The sequence below is a fragment of the Crassostrea angulata genome, chromosome 6 (genome assembly GCF_025612915.1).
Source record: "Crassostrea angulata isolate pt1a10 chromosome 6, ASM2561291v2, whole genome shotgun sequence".
Classification (NCBI taxonomy): domain Eukaryota; kingdom Metazoa; phylum Mollusca; class Bivalvia; order Ostreida; family Ostreidae; genus Magallana; species Magallana angulata.
Genome location: NC_069116.1, coordinates 17565334 through 17584257, shown reverse-complemented (window position 1 = coordinate 17584257; position 18924 = coordinate 17565334). Strand labels below are relative to the sequence as shown.

General features: G+C 34.3%; 2 protein-coding genes and 1 non-coding gene across 3 annotated transcripts; 2 read left to right on the top strand and 1 right to left on the bottom strand.

Annotated features, from left to right (window-relative positions):
• Positions 1 to 5505: 5505 nt before the first annotated feature.
• LOC128190354 (uncharacterized) lies at positions 5506 to 7964 on the top strand. The gene is made up of 2 exons (XM_052862377.1): positions 5506 to 6120; positions 6769 to 7964. Exons 1-2 carry the CDS (start codon positions 5579 to 5581, stop codon positions 7910 to 7912), a joined length of 1686 nt encoding a protein of 561 aa, XP_052718337.1. The 5' UTR covers positions 5506 to 5578; the 3' UTR covers positions 7913 to 7964.
• Positions 7965 to 8379: 415 nt separating this feature from the next.
• LOC128188686 (uncharacterized) lies at positions 8380 to 11360 on the bottom strand. The gene is made up of 3 exons (XM_052859892.1): positions 11011 to 11360; positions 10568 to 10676; positions 8380 to 10272 (listed from the first exon to the last, which is right to left on the bottom strand). The coding sequence occupies exons 1-3, from the start codon at positions 11299 to 11301 to the stop codon at positions 9101 to 9103; spliced, it is 1572 nt and encodes a 523-aa protein (XP_052715852.1). The 5' UTR covers positions 11302 to 11360; the 3' UTR covers positions 8380 to 9100.
• Positions 11361 to 14991: 3631 nt separating this feature from the next.
• On the top strand, positions 14992 to 15064 carry Trnat-ggu (transfer RNA threonine (anticodon GGU)). The gene has a single exon. It is a non-coding gene; the product is annotated as a tRNA-Thr (tRNA).
• The last annotated feature ends 3860 nt before the right edge of the window (positions 15065 to 18924 follow it).

The following is an 18924-nucleotide window of genomic DNA, read 5'->3' as shown; positions in this document are numbered from 1 at the left end:
TAGGATAAGATATGAATTTTAAGGTATGAATCACATTTGCAGACAAGGCAAGAATTTAAAAAAAATGTAAATATAAGCATTAAATCATGATTTTTTGAAGTATACACTCTCATAACTGCAGCGGTGTGTGCATACAAATTTTCATAACGCGCTAACGCGCGTTACTCAATCTGTATGCGCACACCGCTGCAGTTATGAGAGTGTATACTTCAAAAAATCATGATTCAATGCTATAGAAAAGACCCAACCCTCATAGTAAACTGCTACAACAGTACAATGGATAAAAACAGTGAATTTTATATTTTACTGTTTAATTTTTTCAACTTCAAGTCTACGATTAGCCGATCCCGGGGGATAGGCCGGGGCTCGCTCATCGGAGAAAAAAAATACCGGCCTATGCCCCGTAAAATACGGTATATCATATGGGATATAAACCTACATTAAACTCTGAACCATTTGTGAGGCCAATGAAATCGCCCAGGGGTCAAAGTCTAAACAATCTGAAAGAATCAGCAATATGTCAAAATGCTTACATATAAGTAAAACCATATATATATCATAACATTTTATTTTTTGAATAATTAAGATATTTTCCTTTGTCGAATTGGAATCCCAATGTTGCCCCACCATAGTCCTCAAGATTTTGATTTGAAAGAATTTAAATCTACACTTTCTGAGTTTGTTTTGGTGAAAATACAGTTTTTCTAGGCAAGCGGTTTTTTGAAAAAAGATATTTTTAAGGTGGCTCTATACACCACTTTTTGATGACGCAGTACGCAAAAAAGTAAATCTGGAAACATGCATTTCCGGTACTGGCTGATTTAAACTGAGGTGAATTGTATGGGAACCGCTATTTTGAAAAATTTGTTAAATGGATAGATTTAATTTGATAATTGGAAAATTCATTACTTACAAGTAATGTGGTATGTGACACCTTCACGTTGTGTGATATTATTTATCGAAATAAACAATAAAATCAAGTATAAATTTTTAAAGAGTTTCTTTAGCATCATAGATATGTTACACCGTAGCGCAGTGGGTTAGTGGGTTCCCTACAAACCAGTAGGTCATGAGTTCGATTCCCATTGAGAACAATACATTTTTTAACTTTCCAAAAATTTCTAAAACGTATTTTTTGGTTGAATACCGTGAAAGAAAAATTCTAAACAGGTGAAAATATTTCTATTATAATATACTTTAATGCACATTAATATCGACACCTAACGGGGATGAGAGGGTTGCTTTGAATTTCTCTCAGGTTGGGATACATAAATCCTATTAGCCTAGTCAATGTTCCCCTTTATTTATTTGACTTAGTTTTGCACTAAAGCGAATATATTCACTTATACAGGGCAAAGTCTATAATGAAATATGCATCCATGTATTTATCATTCCAACATTATATTTAGGAAATTTTCTTCAACTCAGAAATGAAAAGTCCCCAAGGTGTTTGGGCCTTGGGAATTAGGAACGATAACCCTTACATGAGGAACTTTCATACCAAATAAAATTTAAAATATTTTTTGTGTTTATTTGCAATTGTTTTCTTTCAATTTTTTATTTCACATTTATTAAAATACATTTTCTTATAACATCAATCAACTTTTTCAGATGATTTGTCAACAGAGTAAGAAAATATTAAAAAATATGTTTTGGGGAAATACTAAAAAAAATTGCAATAATAACATTTTTGAATGTTAAGAAGTGTTATATTTTTTTTATGTGTCCGAAGGAAATATCCATCATATGACAAAATAATTTCTCTCAATTTGTTGATAGCTGTCTTTTTAAAAAATATTTTACAAAAACACGAAAAAACATTAAAAAATTCTTTAAAAATACCTATAGTATCCCTATCGTCATTTTAATATTTGATAAGTATATGTTTTGTGGTCTTCTATTGAAAATTGGAATAAACTGTGGGTGTATAGAGCCACCTTAAATGTTTCCTATTTCTATATTCCTATGTATCGTAATGTACCGTGTATAATACACATTCATGTACAATATGCACCCTCCAAAGTTGACTTAAAAATTTCTTTTACAACAGCGGAGAAGTTGAAGATCATCATACATAGAGAAGAACGACAACGAAGCCTAATGCTTAAAAGTAATAATGTTTGCAGATATAAACCAAAATGACATCAAAAGAAATGATCAAATTGATTAAATATAGTCAAGGTCATTGATTGTTGTTAAATTAACATTGTGAATGTTAATGTAATTAACATGCTTGCACACAAGTTTCAGCTTTCCTGGCTGATTAGTTTCTTAGAAGAAGGTTTTTAAAGATTTACTCTATATATTCCTTTGTTAAACTTTCACCCCCCTATTGTGGCCCCACTCTACCCCAGGGGATCATGATTTTCACAACTTTGAACCTACACTTTCTGGGGATGGTTCCACACAAGTTTAAGCTTTCCTGGCTGATTACTTTCTGAGAAGAAGATTTTTAAATATTTACTCTATATATTCCATTGTAAAATTTGACCCCCATGGTGGCCCCACCCTACCCCCGGGGGGGTCATGATTTTCACAACTTTGAATCTACACTACCTGAGAATGCTTCCACACAAGTTTCAGCTTTCCTGGCTGATAAGTTTCTGAGAAGAAGATTTTTAAAGATTGACTCTATATATTCCTATGCAATACTTTGACCCCCTCCCCCCCCCCCCATTGTGGCCCCACCCCACCCCTGGGGGTCATGAATTTCACAAATTTGAATCTACACTACCTGAGGATTCAACTCATTTAAAAATGAGACAAAAACGTTAACGTAAATGGACACCTTGGAGCACTGGGCCGTCATTAAATTTTGTGTGCACGCAAAAAAATCTCCAATGGAGACCAAAGGTTCTTAGATGTTGCTATTTTTATAGGACAAAGGTTTACAATTGGAACCACAATTGGAATTGAAGGTTTGAAAATGGAAAAAAGTGATATCTTGAACTCTTGCAGCACCCCCCCCCCCCCCCCATACATCCCGGATCTTGCACCCATGAATTTCACTTTATATGCTTATCTGAAGTCGAAGCTGAGTGGACAGAGATTTTTGGACCTAAATGATCTACGATATGACACAAAAGACATTGTACAAAAATTTGACAAATAATGGTGTGAACATGCGTTTTATAAATGGGTTAATGGCATGAAAGGGTGTGAACTTAAGACGTTTACTTTGAAAAAGAGTGACAGGTTTAAATTGCCTTTCAGTAATTTGAAGTCACCTGACTTCGTAGAAATATGAAATGGTGCTTCATAAATCCAATTTATGCAAAATAAAATCGCTGTATCTTTTGAAAACAACTTCAAAATCATATGATTTTTTGCATACTTATTTTTACATGATAGTAATTTAATAAAACATATATCAACCTATAAAGAACACAGTAATTTTGCCATAAATCACTTTGTCCGCAAACTTTTCTAACAACCCTCGTATATTCCTATGTAAAGGATATACCTTCTTTTGTGGCCCCAACCTACCCCTGGGGGTCATGTTTTTCACAACTCTAAATCTACATTACATGAGGATGCTTCATCTTTTCTGGCTGATTGGTTTCTGAGAAGATTTTTAAAGGTTTACTCTAAATATTCTATGTAAATCTTTGACCCCCATTGTGGCCCCACCTTACCCCCCCCCCCCCTAACAATAATTTGTACCAATTTAAATCTACACTATCTGAGGATGCTTCTATACAAGTTTCAGCTTTTCTGGCCAAATGGTTTTTGAAGAGAAGATTTTTGAAAAATATCAACAAATTTTCAATAAATCCTAATTATCTCCCCTTGAAAGAGAGCGTGGCCCTTCATTTTAACAAACTTGGCTCCCCTTCACCCAATGATGCTTTGTGCCAAGGTGCTACCTGTATAGCATAAGCTCCCTCTGACTTCGTCTCAGTCAGCTAAAAAAAATATTTTATTTTAGATAGTTCCATAAATAAAATGATATATACATGTAGTTGCGTGTAGCTGTCAATTAATTTGTTACGCCTGGGAGATAACTAGCGTTTCAGACAGATACTTTCGTTGACCTGTAATTTATCGTCAGGACCATTGCACTGTTGACTTGCAGGACGACTCTTCTGCGGGGTTACGCGGTTTTACCTGAGACACCTGTTGCAATCTGGACCCCGGGGGTGCACCGAAAAATATAGGACCTGCGTTAACTGTACTGTATTAACACAGTTTTTCTTTTTAATTATTCAAATAATACTATGAGAGGAAAAATGCATGTAAAAGTTGAATTTTACCAGTAAAAAATAATTCCACTAGTTAAAATTTGCAAGTGGAAAAAGGTAATATCAATCCCTGTTTACATATTTTTAAACATAGGTAATCACAGATTACAAAGCTCACCGAGATGAGACATCACCCTTTTGAGACTTCACCTTATGAGACCACCTTTATCATATTAAATGAAAATCATACTTTATGATCTTCGATATTCATGGATTCTGTTTTGACACAATATCATATATCATGTGTTAAAAACTTGTATGATAATCATATGTTCATATGTTAATCAATACAATAATATAAAATTTAATATTGCATCCTATCATATTTACAACATTTATGATACATATATCATATAATACAATGAAATACCATAATAAACAATGATGAGATATGATATTGTAAGGTATGATATGACATTGCATTGTGTTATAAGTTATTGTATTTGATCAAATAATACAATATTATAATATATAAAACAATATAGTATTATATTACAATATCATATTATATAAATAGTGCCTGTTTGGGAGGGTAACAGTTGAAATTGACACCCCGAGAAAACCATTGTCAACCGACGCGAAGCGGAGGTTGACAATGGTTTTCGAGGGGGTGTCAATTTCAACTGTTATCCTCCCAAACAGGCACTATTTATTTTGTTATACTGAATGTCTTTTTTAAAATTTTTAAGAAAATTTTACTGCTTTTATATAGGAATAACGTGAATTCTACAGCGAACCCTACGCGCATAATTTTCGCGCATGTAACATTTTTTATTGTTACCCGTTGCCAAGTGCGTTGCTAACGCTGAGGGTAATAGTAAATATTATTAACTGCGTCTTAACCAATCAGATTTCAGTATTTAACATGAAAGTATAACAATACATAATACATCATAACATTGAAACATATGATATTAGATTGTATAATATAGTATGATATTGTATGATACTGTATCATTTTTGATACATAATATGATATTGTATCATATCGTATGATACGATATTATATAATATTACAGTATCATATTATACAATTTCATGTGATATAATTCTATATTTATACAGAAACTAATATCATATCATTTTATTATACAATATCGTATGATACAATATTATAGAATATAAAATATTGTATCATAGGATACAATATTATATTTTGCAATATCTTATGTAAAAGTATCATGTGATAAAATAATAAATTAATAATACAATACAATATTATACAATATTGTATCATAATATACAATTCCCCACTTCAAGAACGTGAGTTATTTCCCTTATAAAATTGGAACTCTTCTTTGTTAGCGTAACTTCCGCTGACTACAACGTATGTTGTTATGGACGCCTCCGCCGAATTAACGCTATTTAATGACTGGACGATCGCCAAACTAAGAGAATTTTTGAGAGAGAATAATCAAATAATATCAGGTAGCAAAAAGGAACTTGTCGAAAGAGCACGCGGCGTTATTATTCTTAAACTAACGGCTGTCCAAGGGCAAAACAATCAGTCTGAGAAAAACTCCAAATCGTCAACTTTTCCAGATGGAGAACCTATACCCGATATCCGCACTCTGTCTAACTGGTCATCAGATTTTACTAACATTCCCGATTTTTCAGAGAAAGATATTTATAATTATCTTGTAATCAAAATGAACACTAAACGTCAACTTAAATCAAAAGTGTTCCTTGAAGATAAACATGTCCATTCGGTGGAATACAACCCTATCAATAATGAAAGTTCTCATTGTGCCATACGTTGTAAAGTTATACCATCATTCCCATCAGCTGACATGAGCAAGCGTCCTGACTATGATGTGTCAACATTTTTGTCAAAGGTTACAGGCAATGTGTTCGCTGCACATTGCACCTGTACAGCAGGGTATGTTAATTGTAATTGTGTACACTATCGTGCCAGAAGTATGTACACTTTTCCTTTTTCCCTATACATTTCATTGAAACAAGACATATTTAAAAGGGTTTTTGTTGTTATTTTTTGTCAGATTTTGAATAATTTTTCATTGATTTAATTAGATTCAATTTGCACTTTTTGACAAAAGTTGAAATAGTTTTTTGACGACTCATTTGTAAATTATGATATTTCAAACACAACACAAAGATATTTTTTAAAGACTCTATTATACTATATATCTTTTGCAATAAATATGATGCCAAAAAATTAAATAGAGAACTTTATATTTTGAATTGGTCAATCCAATTTTTTCAAAATTAATTAAGGGGTTATTTTTTAACGAATCTTTAAAAAACGTTGGTTTTCAATGATATATAGAGTGAAAAGAAAAAAATTGACATACTCTTGGCACTGGTCCGAGTGTAAATACATATAATCAATATCTTAATTACCAAAAAAAAAATTTAAATAAAAAAAAGATGAGGAAAAAACTTAAAAACTTAATCTTTGTGTTTCTATGAAGTACTTGTTTCACTTTAGATATAACTCATGAAAAGTGTGAAGTTATTTTTAAATAAATAATTACAGATATATTTTTCTATTATCATTAAATCACAGTTTTGGTGAGGCGTGCAACCACATTTCTGCATTACTTTATACAATTGCTGACATTGCTGAAAAAAAGAAAAGTGGTCTTCTTTCATGTACGTCAACAAAATGTGTGTGGAACAACCCAAGGAAAAGAAAACTTAGTCCAAAAAAGTGCAGTGAAATAAAATTCAAAAAGTTTTCATTTGGCTGTTCATCAGTTCAAGAAAATAAAACCAGCAAATCTGCAACTAACAGCATCATAGCATCAACAACATTCAACGTAGAAAGATTTAGAAAAACTCTTGTTGAAAAAAAATCTAAAGCAGGCTGGCTTACATATTTTGCAAAGAAAAAAGATGGTACTGAGGAAAATATACCATTGCTTCATAATATTTTATTTATGTATCATGATAGTGTAGATATGTGTAATTCACAAGTACAAAGTGATTTGTGCAAATATTTTGAGTCTCTCTCTGTGTCAGATGCTGATTGTGCCAAAATTGAAAAACTTACAAAGGGTCAAAACAAAAGTCAGAACTGGTTTGAATGCAGGAAAGGAAGGTTGACAAGTTCAAATTTTGGAAAAATTTGTAAGCTAAGGCCAGAAACTGACCCCCAAAATTTATTGAAATGCTTTTTGTATGATGTTTCCTTTCCTACCAACAAATTTGTCAGGTGGGGAATTGAACACGAGCCTGCTGCTAGGAGATTTTATTGTAAACTATATCCTTCATATATAGTGAGTCAGTCAGGACTTATTGTTAATCCAAAATACCCTCATCTAGGTTGTAGTCCTGATGGTATTGTTACATTACCAACTGGTGAGATTGGTCTGCTAGAAATTAAATGTCCAGCATCAGACAGATGGCGAATCCTTTCACCAGCTGAATGTGGACTTGATTCTGAATTTTGTTGTTCACTTGATGAAAATCAAAATTTAAAACTAAAAACAAACCATAATTATTATTTTCAGGTACAAGGTCAAATGGCAATTTGTAATAAACAATGGTGTGATTTTGTTATATGGACACTGAAGCCACCACTTTCTGTAGAAAGAATATATTTTGATGAATCATTCTGGTTGAAATGTTTAAATAGACTTAATGATTTTTATCTGAAAAGCATGCTTCCAGAACTATTCACACAGAGGTTGTTAAGGTCTCTGAAATAAATTGCAACATGGATCTTCAGTCCCCTTTGCTCAGTTGTTTTATTATCATAGGCGTCGGAACCGGGGGGCTAGGAGGGCTTAGGCCCCCACCCCCCACTCTTTTTGCAAAGTTAGACCTAACCATTAGGCAAATAGCAAAAAAGAAGGTTCACCCCCTCCCCCCACTTTTTGTCGCTGCAAACATAATTGTTCCTAAATTTACTTTAAAAAGATTCAAATATTCTTCAACCCCCCCCCCCCCCCCCCCCCCCGGAATAGGAATTTCACGATTAGGGGTAAAAAAAATTTGGGAACTCTAGGTATCCCCCCCCCCCCCCCCCACCATGGATTAGCAATGTCATGATTTTGGGAATTAGGTTTTTTTTTTTTTTTTTTTTTTTTGCTTGTCAAGATTTCTGAGGATTAGTCTAGCCCCCCCCCCCCCCTTTAATTTGCCTCCGACGCCAGTGTTGATACATTTTTAGAACTTAAAATGGATAGCAGTTCAGGTATTCTATTCCTTTATTGCAGAAGGAATAACAAGTTGATATACATGTAATGTTGAAAAAACTTCATTTTTTCATTTTGTGAAACTTAATGCCAATTATACAGAATGGAAAAATCAATGCTTCACAATTCTTTTGATTTCAACCATACAACAATTGTACTAAACCAATTACAACAATTGTACAAAATATTTGAATGAGAATTGTGAGAGTTGTGCAAAAATCCTTATCTATAAATTAAGATATACAAATACATGTACCTGTCAATGAATTAATATTACCTTAATGACAAACAATTCATTGGCAGAATATGATTTGGCAGAATATGAATATGATTTGATACATACGTACATTAATATTTTCATGGTGGTCATTGCTTTTAAGATAGCCTATAACTCTATGTCCTGCTGTTGTCATACATTAAATGTATAAAAATTCAGAAGTATTGTTTTATATATATATAAATATAATTAGAAGATTTTAAATATGTTTTGCAAAAAGTATGAGTTCTTAGTACTCAATATGTGTGCATGCACTTCTTTATAATGAGACTGAATTTATGCACATGCAATTAAAAAATATGAAAATCTCATCAAATAACTATAGCTATATATATTGGAAGCAGACATTGAACAAGTTATAGGAATATTTTTTTCTATCATAAGAACCTTAAATTGTATGCAAGCACATTTTCACTATTTAGCTATGAAGCAATGTCATATTCTGGAACAGTACACAAAGGGGGAAGGAGATTTGTCAAAGCAACACAAATTTTCCAAATTTTAGAACACTGAGATGCCATACTTAACTGCATCACACCTTCAAAAATATGAAAGTTCTTAATTCTTTCCATTTGTCTTTCAACATGTATTCTAAGATGTGCTATTTCACGAGTCAGTAAGACATCACTTCTGGACATTTGTGTATTTTTTTTCTTGAAAGGGGGAATAATAAGATGAATACCCTTTGGCGTAGTTAGATCTGAAATGATGAAACCCTTATCTGCCATGATAGCATCGCCAACTTCACACAAATCTAAAATTCCGCAATTCTTTGTTAATTGTTTGTCACTTATACTTCCCCCCCAAAGGTCTGAAACAAATGTTGTAACACCTGCTGGGCTGATGCCTATGAGTCCTTTAAATGTCATATGGGATTTATAATCACTGTAGAGTAATGACTTGTTAGCAAGAGAACTAGGTGTTTGCACAAAAACTTCAGTACAGTCTAATATGACTCTGCAGTTACTAAATTTTCCCTTAAATGAACATGGCATGGTGGCATATATTGTTTCTTTGGATGGCCACATTATCAAAGGCTGCAACTGAACAAACAAAAAATCAATCCATAAATTAAAAATATTGCTGCAAGTTGAAACACTAACATTAAACCTGTCTGATAAATCCTCTAGGAGTAATCCCAGCCGTAGTCTCATGAGAACAAGAAAAAACTCGTCAATAATCCTTAGTCTTCTTGGTCGTCCTTGATTTGAAGATGAAATCCCTACACGTGTTGTACTTTCGAGTGCATTATCCTTTATCTCATCAAACACAGCATTAAATGTCTCTTTGTTAGGAATACCTGTGTAGAATAAAATTTTGGAGTCATCCTGTTCTACATCTTCAAAGGTGAACACAGGTCTAGAAACTTGAATCCCTTTATCAATGAAAAGCTTTCCATCAGTCTGTGTTTCTGCAGAGGAGGAAACACACTTTTTCATGGCCATGCTGTTAAAAAAGGATTCATCAGTCTGTGTTGATGAATCTACAGTTAACAAAATAGTCTGAGTTTCCTTATTTTTTGGAACTTCACCAGCACATGTTGTCCAGTCTTTATGATAATCATGCATATTTAGGGAATCCTTTAACGGGTCATCTGAAATTCAAATTATATATACTGCATATCAGTAAGGGATTCGAACTCATGACTTATAGATTTATAATTATAATGTAACGCATTGCGCTACACTGTTGGGTAAAATTTTCAGAAAAGAAAAAATTTTAAAATCATGCATGCAATTATGTTTTTTTTTCTGATAAGAATTGCATCACAATATGGAGCTGTCCCATACCACCTTGAAATACATTATAAAAAATATGTAGCAAATTTTTAAGTTTCTCATTAAATTTATATCAGTTATATTAAGTAATAGTCACAAATTATGTAGAACCTGTTTGTTCAAGGCTATCCTGGTTATCCTCACTCTCAGGAAGCTGATTGCCCTGTACACCTGGCTCATGAGAAAAGGGAACAGCTGGGGCATTTGTGGTTGAGGGTGCCTGGATTGCAAAGTAATGTTGCTCTTGACTAATTCAAATGTTTGCTCTATCTCTGAACCCACCCCCCTTTAACACATTAATTTACATACACAAAAACACTCAATGATAGTTAATAAATAAGATACATTCAAAAAATAAATAAACAATGACAAAAACTTTTAAACATAATTGAGGAATATTACTAGATGATTGAAGCATAACAACTTCCAACATTATCATTCAAACACTAAACTCAAAATCATTCATTACATACGTTATCTTACAAGATATGCTGGATTTACCCCCCCCCCCCCCCACGAATGTGAATCAAACATGTTTTATCGTTTATACTAACCGAAGTTTTGAACACCTTGTTCGGAAATATCGACGGCAAAGGATGGGCTGCAGAGGGGCCGCTACCATTCACGAAATGTGAAGAACACACGTACGAATTCTTGGTGTAGGTGAAGTCCTTGCGCACTAACCTTGCTCGCTGCAGCCATATTCTACGTTTATCTGCATCGCTTGGAAATCTGTGGAGACTGACGACTTGTCCTTCTACGGTTTTCCCCCTATAATTACTACATATACAACAATACTTTCTTGAGCGGTATCCCGAAGCAGAGCTTTTCGTACGTACGTCCATTTTGACAGTTGTCAAGAACGCCCGCGGAAGTAGACGTATATTTTAACGCATGCGCAGTTTTACAATAGGAGAGTTCCAATTAGGGGAAATAACTCACGTTCTTGAAATGGGGAATACTATACATAACGATATCATGATACAATATCATAACATAAAATATATTAAAAAAAAATGATACAATATCATATCGTATCATATAACTTTTTATTATATTACATATGATATTATATTGTATCATATTAAACAATAATGTTTCATACCATACAATACTATATCATAGGAATCATGTTATATCATTTATCAACAAACACATCTATCTTTCGAGCTGGTTTGAGTGAAGTAGGAAATTTCATTAGCATCCTTGATAATGGAGATCAGGCTCTGCATCTGAAGCAACCTCTGCGTTTAATTTATAATATAGTTAAGGCGAGAGAAATTTAATTTTTAGTTTTACGGATTTTTTGGCAAAAAATTTGGGTCGGAGGAGGGAAAATAAAAAAAATAAAAAACTGGGGGCAAACTTTTATTAATCAAAATTACATATTATTTGCTTGAACTTATAATATTAAGTTTAATTTGTCCACTATCCATTGTGTACTTTGTGTTTGTTTCAAGATCATTGGTATTAACCTTACTAAACTTGTTCAGGATGACATATTTTCTTTGCTTTTCATAAAAACTTTTAAGCCAAACCATGCATGGCTGACCTCCATCTTAAATACTCCATGTTATAGAGACGCTTACACTTGATTTTAAAAGCTCCCTTTGTCAAACGTTTTGCAGATTTCAAATAAAATAAAGTAATTTTAAAACCAAGATCGGTCAAACTTGAAAATTCCGGAAAAATTTCCGAAGATACGAATTTTTTTTCATTATTTTTTTTTTTACAAAATCGGAAAAATTGGGTCGGCGGATCCGTAAAACTAAAAATTAAATTTCTCTCGCCTAAATCAACTATGCAAGCTATCATCTATAAAACATGTGACCTGTTCCAAAAAAACTAAACCTCAACCAGCATCCGAAACCTATGGCTCAGATTCAGCATTCAAGCCTGTCAGGTGCATCAGTATACATAAGACGCATCTCCATGCAAGTTTGGTGAAGTTCAGACCAGTAATAACTAAGATATAGAGGGCACTAGCAATTAAAACCTTAACCTGCTCCAGCATCCGCAACCTATGGCTCAGATTCAACATCCATGCCTGTCAGGTGCATCTGTATCATAAGACACACCATCCATTCAAGTTTGGTGAAGTTAGGACCTGTAATAACTAAGATATATTTTTTAGCATCCTTGATAATCGAGATCAAGCTCTGCATCTGAAGCTTCTTCTGTGATTCATTCATATTACAGTTTAATCAGCTATGCAAGTTTGAAATAGTACTATTATCTATTAAACATGTGACCTGTTCCAAAAAACTTAACCATATCCAGCATCTGAAACCTATGGCTCAGACTCAGCATTCAAGCCTGTCAGGTGCATCAGTATCATAAGACACACCATCCATGGAAGTTTGGTGAAGTTAGGACAAGTAATAACTAAGATATAATCATCAGAGGACACCTGTTTCAAATACTTTAACCAGCTCTAAAAACCTTAAATCTCCTCCAGCATCCGAAACCTATGGCTCAGATTCAGCATTCAAGCCTGTCAGGTGCATCAGTATCATAAGACGCACCATCCATGGAAGTCTGGTGAAGTTAGGACAAGTAGTAACTAAGATATAATCATCAGAGGGCACCTGCAACAAAAACTTTAACCAGCTCTAAAAACCTTAACCTCCTTCAGCATCTGTAACCTATAGCTCAGATTCAGCACCCAAGCCTGCCTGGTGCATCAGTATCATAAGACACCCCATCCATGCAAGTTTGGTGAAGTACGGACCAGCAGTAACTTAGATATTGCTATCAAAGGGCACCTGCAACAAAAACTTTAACCTGCTCTAAAAACCTTAACCTCCTCCAGCATCCGAAACCTATAGCTCTGATTCAGCACTTAAGCCTGTCTGGTGCATCAGTATCATAAGACACACCATCCATGCAAGTTTGGTGAAGTACGGACCTGCAGTAACTTAGATATTGCTATCAAAGGGCACCTGCAACAAAAACTTTAACCTGGTCCAACAACCTTAACATCCTCCAGCATCTGAAATTTAGGACTAAGATTCAGCATCCAAGTCTTTCAAGTCCATAAGTAGGTCCAGATGCATCATCCATGCAAGTTTGGTGAAGATAGGACAAGTTATAGCTTAGAAACAGGACCTGCAACAAAAACTTTAACCAGGTCCGGACGCCGACGCCGACGCCGAGGGTATAGCATAAGCTCCCCCTGACTTCGTCTCGGTGAGCTAAAAATTAACATTATATATAGACTTAAGTAAGGGACTATATTTTGTGGCAGAAGGTTTTAAAGAAGAAAATGAACAGTTTTAGAGTACCATAACTTAAGCTTCCTTAATTATTTTAAGTGCAGACCAAACTTCCAGATAGTTTGTCCATTGGTATATCTTCGAGTTGTTCCGAAATACATATTTTATCAGGGTTGTCTCTAAGACCCGGGAGGAGGGGAATTCCCCCACCTATTATGCCTTAATTACCCGGCTATTATTGCATTTCAAACACAATGTAGCTATAAGAAAGACCCCCAGACCCCCCTGCTACTTTTTTATTTCCTCCTTCTACTTCCAATTAATTTTTAGAGAAAATTAACCCTGTTTTAACAATTTTTCAATATTTCCATTGACATATATTTGGCATATTAACTGATATTTCATAAAAGTTAAGAATAAATTAACTCCAATTCCAGCTTATTTATTGCCATATCAAATTTTATATCATAGACCCATACGTTTGGTTTTCTTTTCTGACAAGTTTACTATAATTTGAGAAAAAGTTTGAGACTTTTGAATAATTTCAATGCATGTTGAATCATAATGGCTAAAAATAGTGTTTTATCAGTGCAAAGAGACTATAATATCATTTAGGTGAGAATTGTACTTGATGGCATGGTTCACTGCTATGAAAAAAATTACAAAGTGAGGCAATTTGCATTTTCAGTGCAGAAAGATCATATTAAATACTCCATAGCACCGAAAGAAGCTAGTGTATAGACCCCAAAATTTTACTTTGATTTCCGTTAATCTATGCATGTACATTTTTAAAAAATAACGGGTACTTTAGAAAAAATTTCAAAGACTTTTAAATGCAGAACCCAATGTCCTTAAGTAATTGTGGTTTTGTGAATTTGATAAATCCAACACTAAATATTATTAGATAAACATTGATCACGCAAGGAGTCGAAAGCACCTGGTTACGCAATGGCAAATTCACTGTCAAGGACTTGTTTGATGCAAGAAATAGTGGTCTAAAAAAAATTATTATATGTCACCATGCAGGTTAACAGGTGTGTGACTGTCACTCTGTCAGTCAATAAATTGGGTCTCAATAGCTCAGTGGTTAGAGGGCTGGCACGGTACGCCAGAGGCCCTGGGTTCGAGTTCCGGTTGAGACCTGACTTTTCACCACCTGTTACATTTGGCGCCCAACATACAAATCCCACGGTCACTCCCTAAAACATTTTCTTAACTCGTAGAATTCTATTCATAAATTCAAGGACGAATTTCTACCAACAGGGGGAGTATGTCACCAGGTTAATAGGTGTGTAACTGTCAGTCAATATATTGGCTAGGGTCTCAATAGTTCAGTGGTTAGAGCGCTGGCATGGTACACCAGAGGCCCTGGGTTCGAGTCCCGGTTGAGACTTTACTTTTCAGGACCTGTTTCATATATATTCCAAAACATGGAAATTACATTAACAATAAGGTATTTCTTATGTTGAGTGTACATTGTACACTCATAAAACTCGCATAACACACATTTTCGGCAGTCATGTCCTGCAGCATTCGAAACATTTTGTTACTCGCTCTGAAAACTGTTGTTCGTCCCGCACTTCCCAATTTTGATTAAATTTTGGCTGAAAAAAGTTGGGTATTACACACACTTTTTAGACTTTACAGATTACAGTGATTACGATTGGTGCATTAAATATGGTCTCAACATTTAACGATATATAAGAATGGATTCCAAAGGCTAACCACAACCAATTATTGGAACTAAAAAAAAATTAGTAAGACTACTCTTGATCGGTGCTTCATTTGTTGTTGTGAAAAATCATGTCAATAACATCACAACTCAAAATACAAGAATTCTTATCAGCCCTTCTTCAAGGTAAAACTTACAAATATTGCAATGAAAGTTTTTAACTTAATATAGGTATCTTGGCAATACAAGCTGTTCATTCTGACCTTATTCGTAGACCCTGTCTTGAAACTTCTTTGCTTGCGTAGTAACACAAAACTCTCAAATTATTATCATGGTTTTGTTTGTGTTACAATATATATATAATTATATATACGTATTCAACCTATAATCATAACAAATCAGCATTGCCATACATCCCTACCGCATCTTGCACCCAAAAATCACAAAATATTTTGTGAAGCTTGTATTACAGTTTTATCACTAATGAGCGAGCCATAACACATCAAATTTAAAGTATGACTGGAATAGCCTATAGCGACAGCATGTGTACCTGTGACGTCATATAGCACGTTAGGCCCAGAATCAACTTAAATGCGCAAAATTCGGTCGACTTTTCCATCAGACATAACCAAATTAAATAATACTTTTGCACAGTATCAGTATAAACATAGGAAATACTTATTACCTTCACGGCTTCAGCTTAGATCTGTTTGTCGAAGTGATGACTGTATGTTCAGCCTCCCGCCATGTACCTTCGGAAACCGACGGTTTTTCAAAAAGTTCCGAAATTTTATTTTCCATTACGAGCCCGATCTAATTATCCCGGTCATTATTCCAGTCGTTTTCACTATCAGTGTATTATGTAGCATTTGACCAAACATTATAAAAAGTAATTCTAAATATATATAGTTGAGAAGTGACATTCTCTCTCTCTCTCTCTCTCTCTCTCTCTCTCTCTCTCTCTCTCTCTCTCTCTCTCTCTCTCTCTCTCTCTCTCTCTCTCTCTCTCTCTCTCTCAGTCTGCATCCTTTTGCAGACTCCCATTCTGTGTAATTAACTGCAGGCTCCTACGTTCCGTTTTATAAAAAACTTTTCTCTTCACGAAAAAACACGTGTGTACAATATAATCGTCAAGTGCCTGTATTAACGTAACGTTATATTTCATATTTGCTGGTGGTGTTTTTCGAAAATTATAGATCAAGAATAGATACTTATGCAATATACATATTAATCATGACTGTACGGTGGAAGTTTTCTATTTCTTTTCTTTTTTTTGCCAAAAAAAATCTAGATTGACCCCTAAAATCAACATTATTCTTTACTGAGTGTGTGTTTGTTGTTCTTTTTGTTTTTTGGTTTTTTTTTTACTAAAACAGCCTATATAAAGGAAGCTTTTTTCAGACACCATTGATGTAATGCTTGAACAAACAAAATATTTTCTTCAATGATCTGGCCAAGGCTATATAACGGATTGAAGGACTTTGCTTGATCAAAGTTGCGCTCTATATTTCCTATTAAAAAATGACTAAAACACCTATTTCACCGATTAAAATGATTGAATAATAATTACAATGTACGAATTTATAATTGAATAGCTTTACTCCTTACGTCATACAAAGTTAGATACATGTAAATTGATGAAAAATATTTCTTATGATAAATTGAAATACATATACTCTCTCCCTAGCTTTCTCTTTCTTACTCGCTCCTATTTCTTGTCTACTTACTAGTATATCATTTATCGTGATTGTGTGGTTTAGACATTTTCAGCGTGTTTTGGGTTGGGTGGTCCGAGAGATATTTGAATTTGCCAGGGTTGAGGTCCAAGGCATATTTTCGGTTACTTAAAAAAAAAAATTTCCAGAAGAAAGGGAGTTCCAGACCCCCCCCCCCCCCCCCCCACGACCACCCTCTTGATCACATCAATGTATTTCTGTTTATTTTTTCTCTTTCTATCCATCCTTTTTTCTACTTTTTTCTGTCTCTGTCTCTGCATATCTTTTACTTGCTTCTCTTGTTGCTCTCTCTCTCTTTCTCTCTCTCTCTCTCTCTCTCTCTCTCTCTGTATGTGCATGTTTAAGTCTAAATATCTCTACTTACATAGTACATGTCTGTGTGTTTCTCCCTCTCTCTCTCTCTCTTTATCTGTCTCTCTGCATGTGTCTTTCACAGTGTCTCTGTCTCTGTCTATCTATCTCTGTCTGTCTGCCTCTCCATCTGATTGTCTGTCTGTCTGTCTGTCAAACTCTCTCTCTCTCTCTCTCTCTCTCTCTCTCTCTCTCTCTCTCTCTCTGTTGTACGTTTTTTCACTAAACATTTCTTGCAGCTATTGACCTACCCTTTATGCAGATATTAACTATAAATCCGTACGTAAGAATATCTCCCTATAATATTTTTAAAAGTACTATCCAATCAAAATATATCTTCTATCTTCTACCCTCTGTGCATCTGACTCTTTGTCTGTCTGTCTGTGTGGCTGTCTGTTTTCTCTCTCTCTCTCTCTCTCTCTCTCTCTCTCTCTCTCTCTCTCTCTCTCTCTCTCTGTGTGCTGTACGTTTTTCACTAAACATTTCTCGTTATTTATCCAGCCTATTGATCTATAATATGTATTTCCCCTTCCTTGTCTGCCCCTGTGCATCCATCTAGCTGTCTGTCTATTTCTGTCTGTCTCTCTCTCTGCATGTTTATCTCTATATACCTCTATATCTACCTGTCTTTATCTCACTCTCTCCCTTTCTCCCTGTCTGTCTTTTTGTCCATATGCCTGTCTGTCTCCCTCTCTTTTGCTGTCTCTGTATCACTCTGTATAGCTATCTCTCTGTATCTTTGTCTCTCCATCTGTCTGTCTGTCTTTGTTTGACCATCTCTTTCTGTCCTGTCTGTCTGTCTGTATCTCTCTCTCTCTCTCTCTCTCTCTCTCTCTCTCTCTCTCTCTCTCTGTATGTGCATATTTATTTAAGAAATAAGCTGCAATTTAAAAAGTTCATTAGAAATGAACTTGGTTGGTCAAGTGATCAAATCTTGTAAAGCCCAGAAGAAGGGCTTTTTAAAAGATTTGATCATGTACCAGTCAAATTAATATTTGGTGAACTTTTTAATCATTTCTGAACATCTCTCTCTCTCTCTCTCTCTCTCTCTCTCTCTCTCTCTCTCTCTCTGATGGCTGTGTATGTATGAAAAGCTCATCAGTCTCTAAACAATTTTATCTGTCTAATATGATATTTAATCCGTTTCTTTCTCTGATATGTTTACTTTAAATAAATGAAGTTATGAATATGAATAGTATATGGTACTGAATTGAACAAGCTTTTATTTCTTATTATATATTTCCAGATGGCCTTTTATTTATAATACAGCTTAATTAGCATGTACAAATATCAGCTAGGCAGGTTATATATAAGTTATATTTATGCAACTACAATAATTAATGTTAATTCATACATTATGTAAGATGATCAAAGATCATAAAAAACGTACAGCTGGTTATAATTTAATCAAACTAAAATAAATTACAGGAATATAATTGAATATAGTTATTATCTAATATACATTTTAATTTAAAACTATCACTAGCAACATTA

Bases quoted from the DNA above. Each gene is read 5' to 3' on its own strand.
- LOC128190354 (XM_052862377.1), top strand. From the start codon at position 5,579: ATGGACGCCTCCGCCGAATTAACGCTATTTAATGACTGGACGATCGCC. The intron at 6,121-6,768 runs GTATGTTAATTG...ATTAAATCACAG, and splicing joins CATTGCACCTGTACAGCAGG to TTTTGGTGAGGCGTGCAACC.
- LOC128188686 (XM_052859892.1), bottom strand. From the start codon at position 11,301: ATGGACGTACGTACGAAAAGCTCTGCTTCGGGATACCGCTCAAGAAAG. The intron at 10,677-11,010 runs GTTAGTATAAAC...TTTGCAATCCAG, and splicing joins ACAAGGTGTTCAAAACTTCG to GCACCCTCAACCACAAATGC. The intron at 10,273-10,567 runs GTTCTACATAAT...TTTGAATTTCAG, and splicing joins GGATAGCCTTGAACAAACAG to ATGACCCGTTAAAGGATTCC.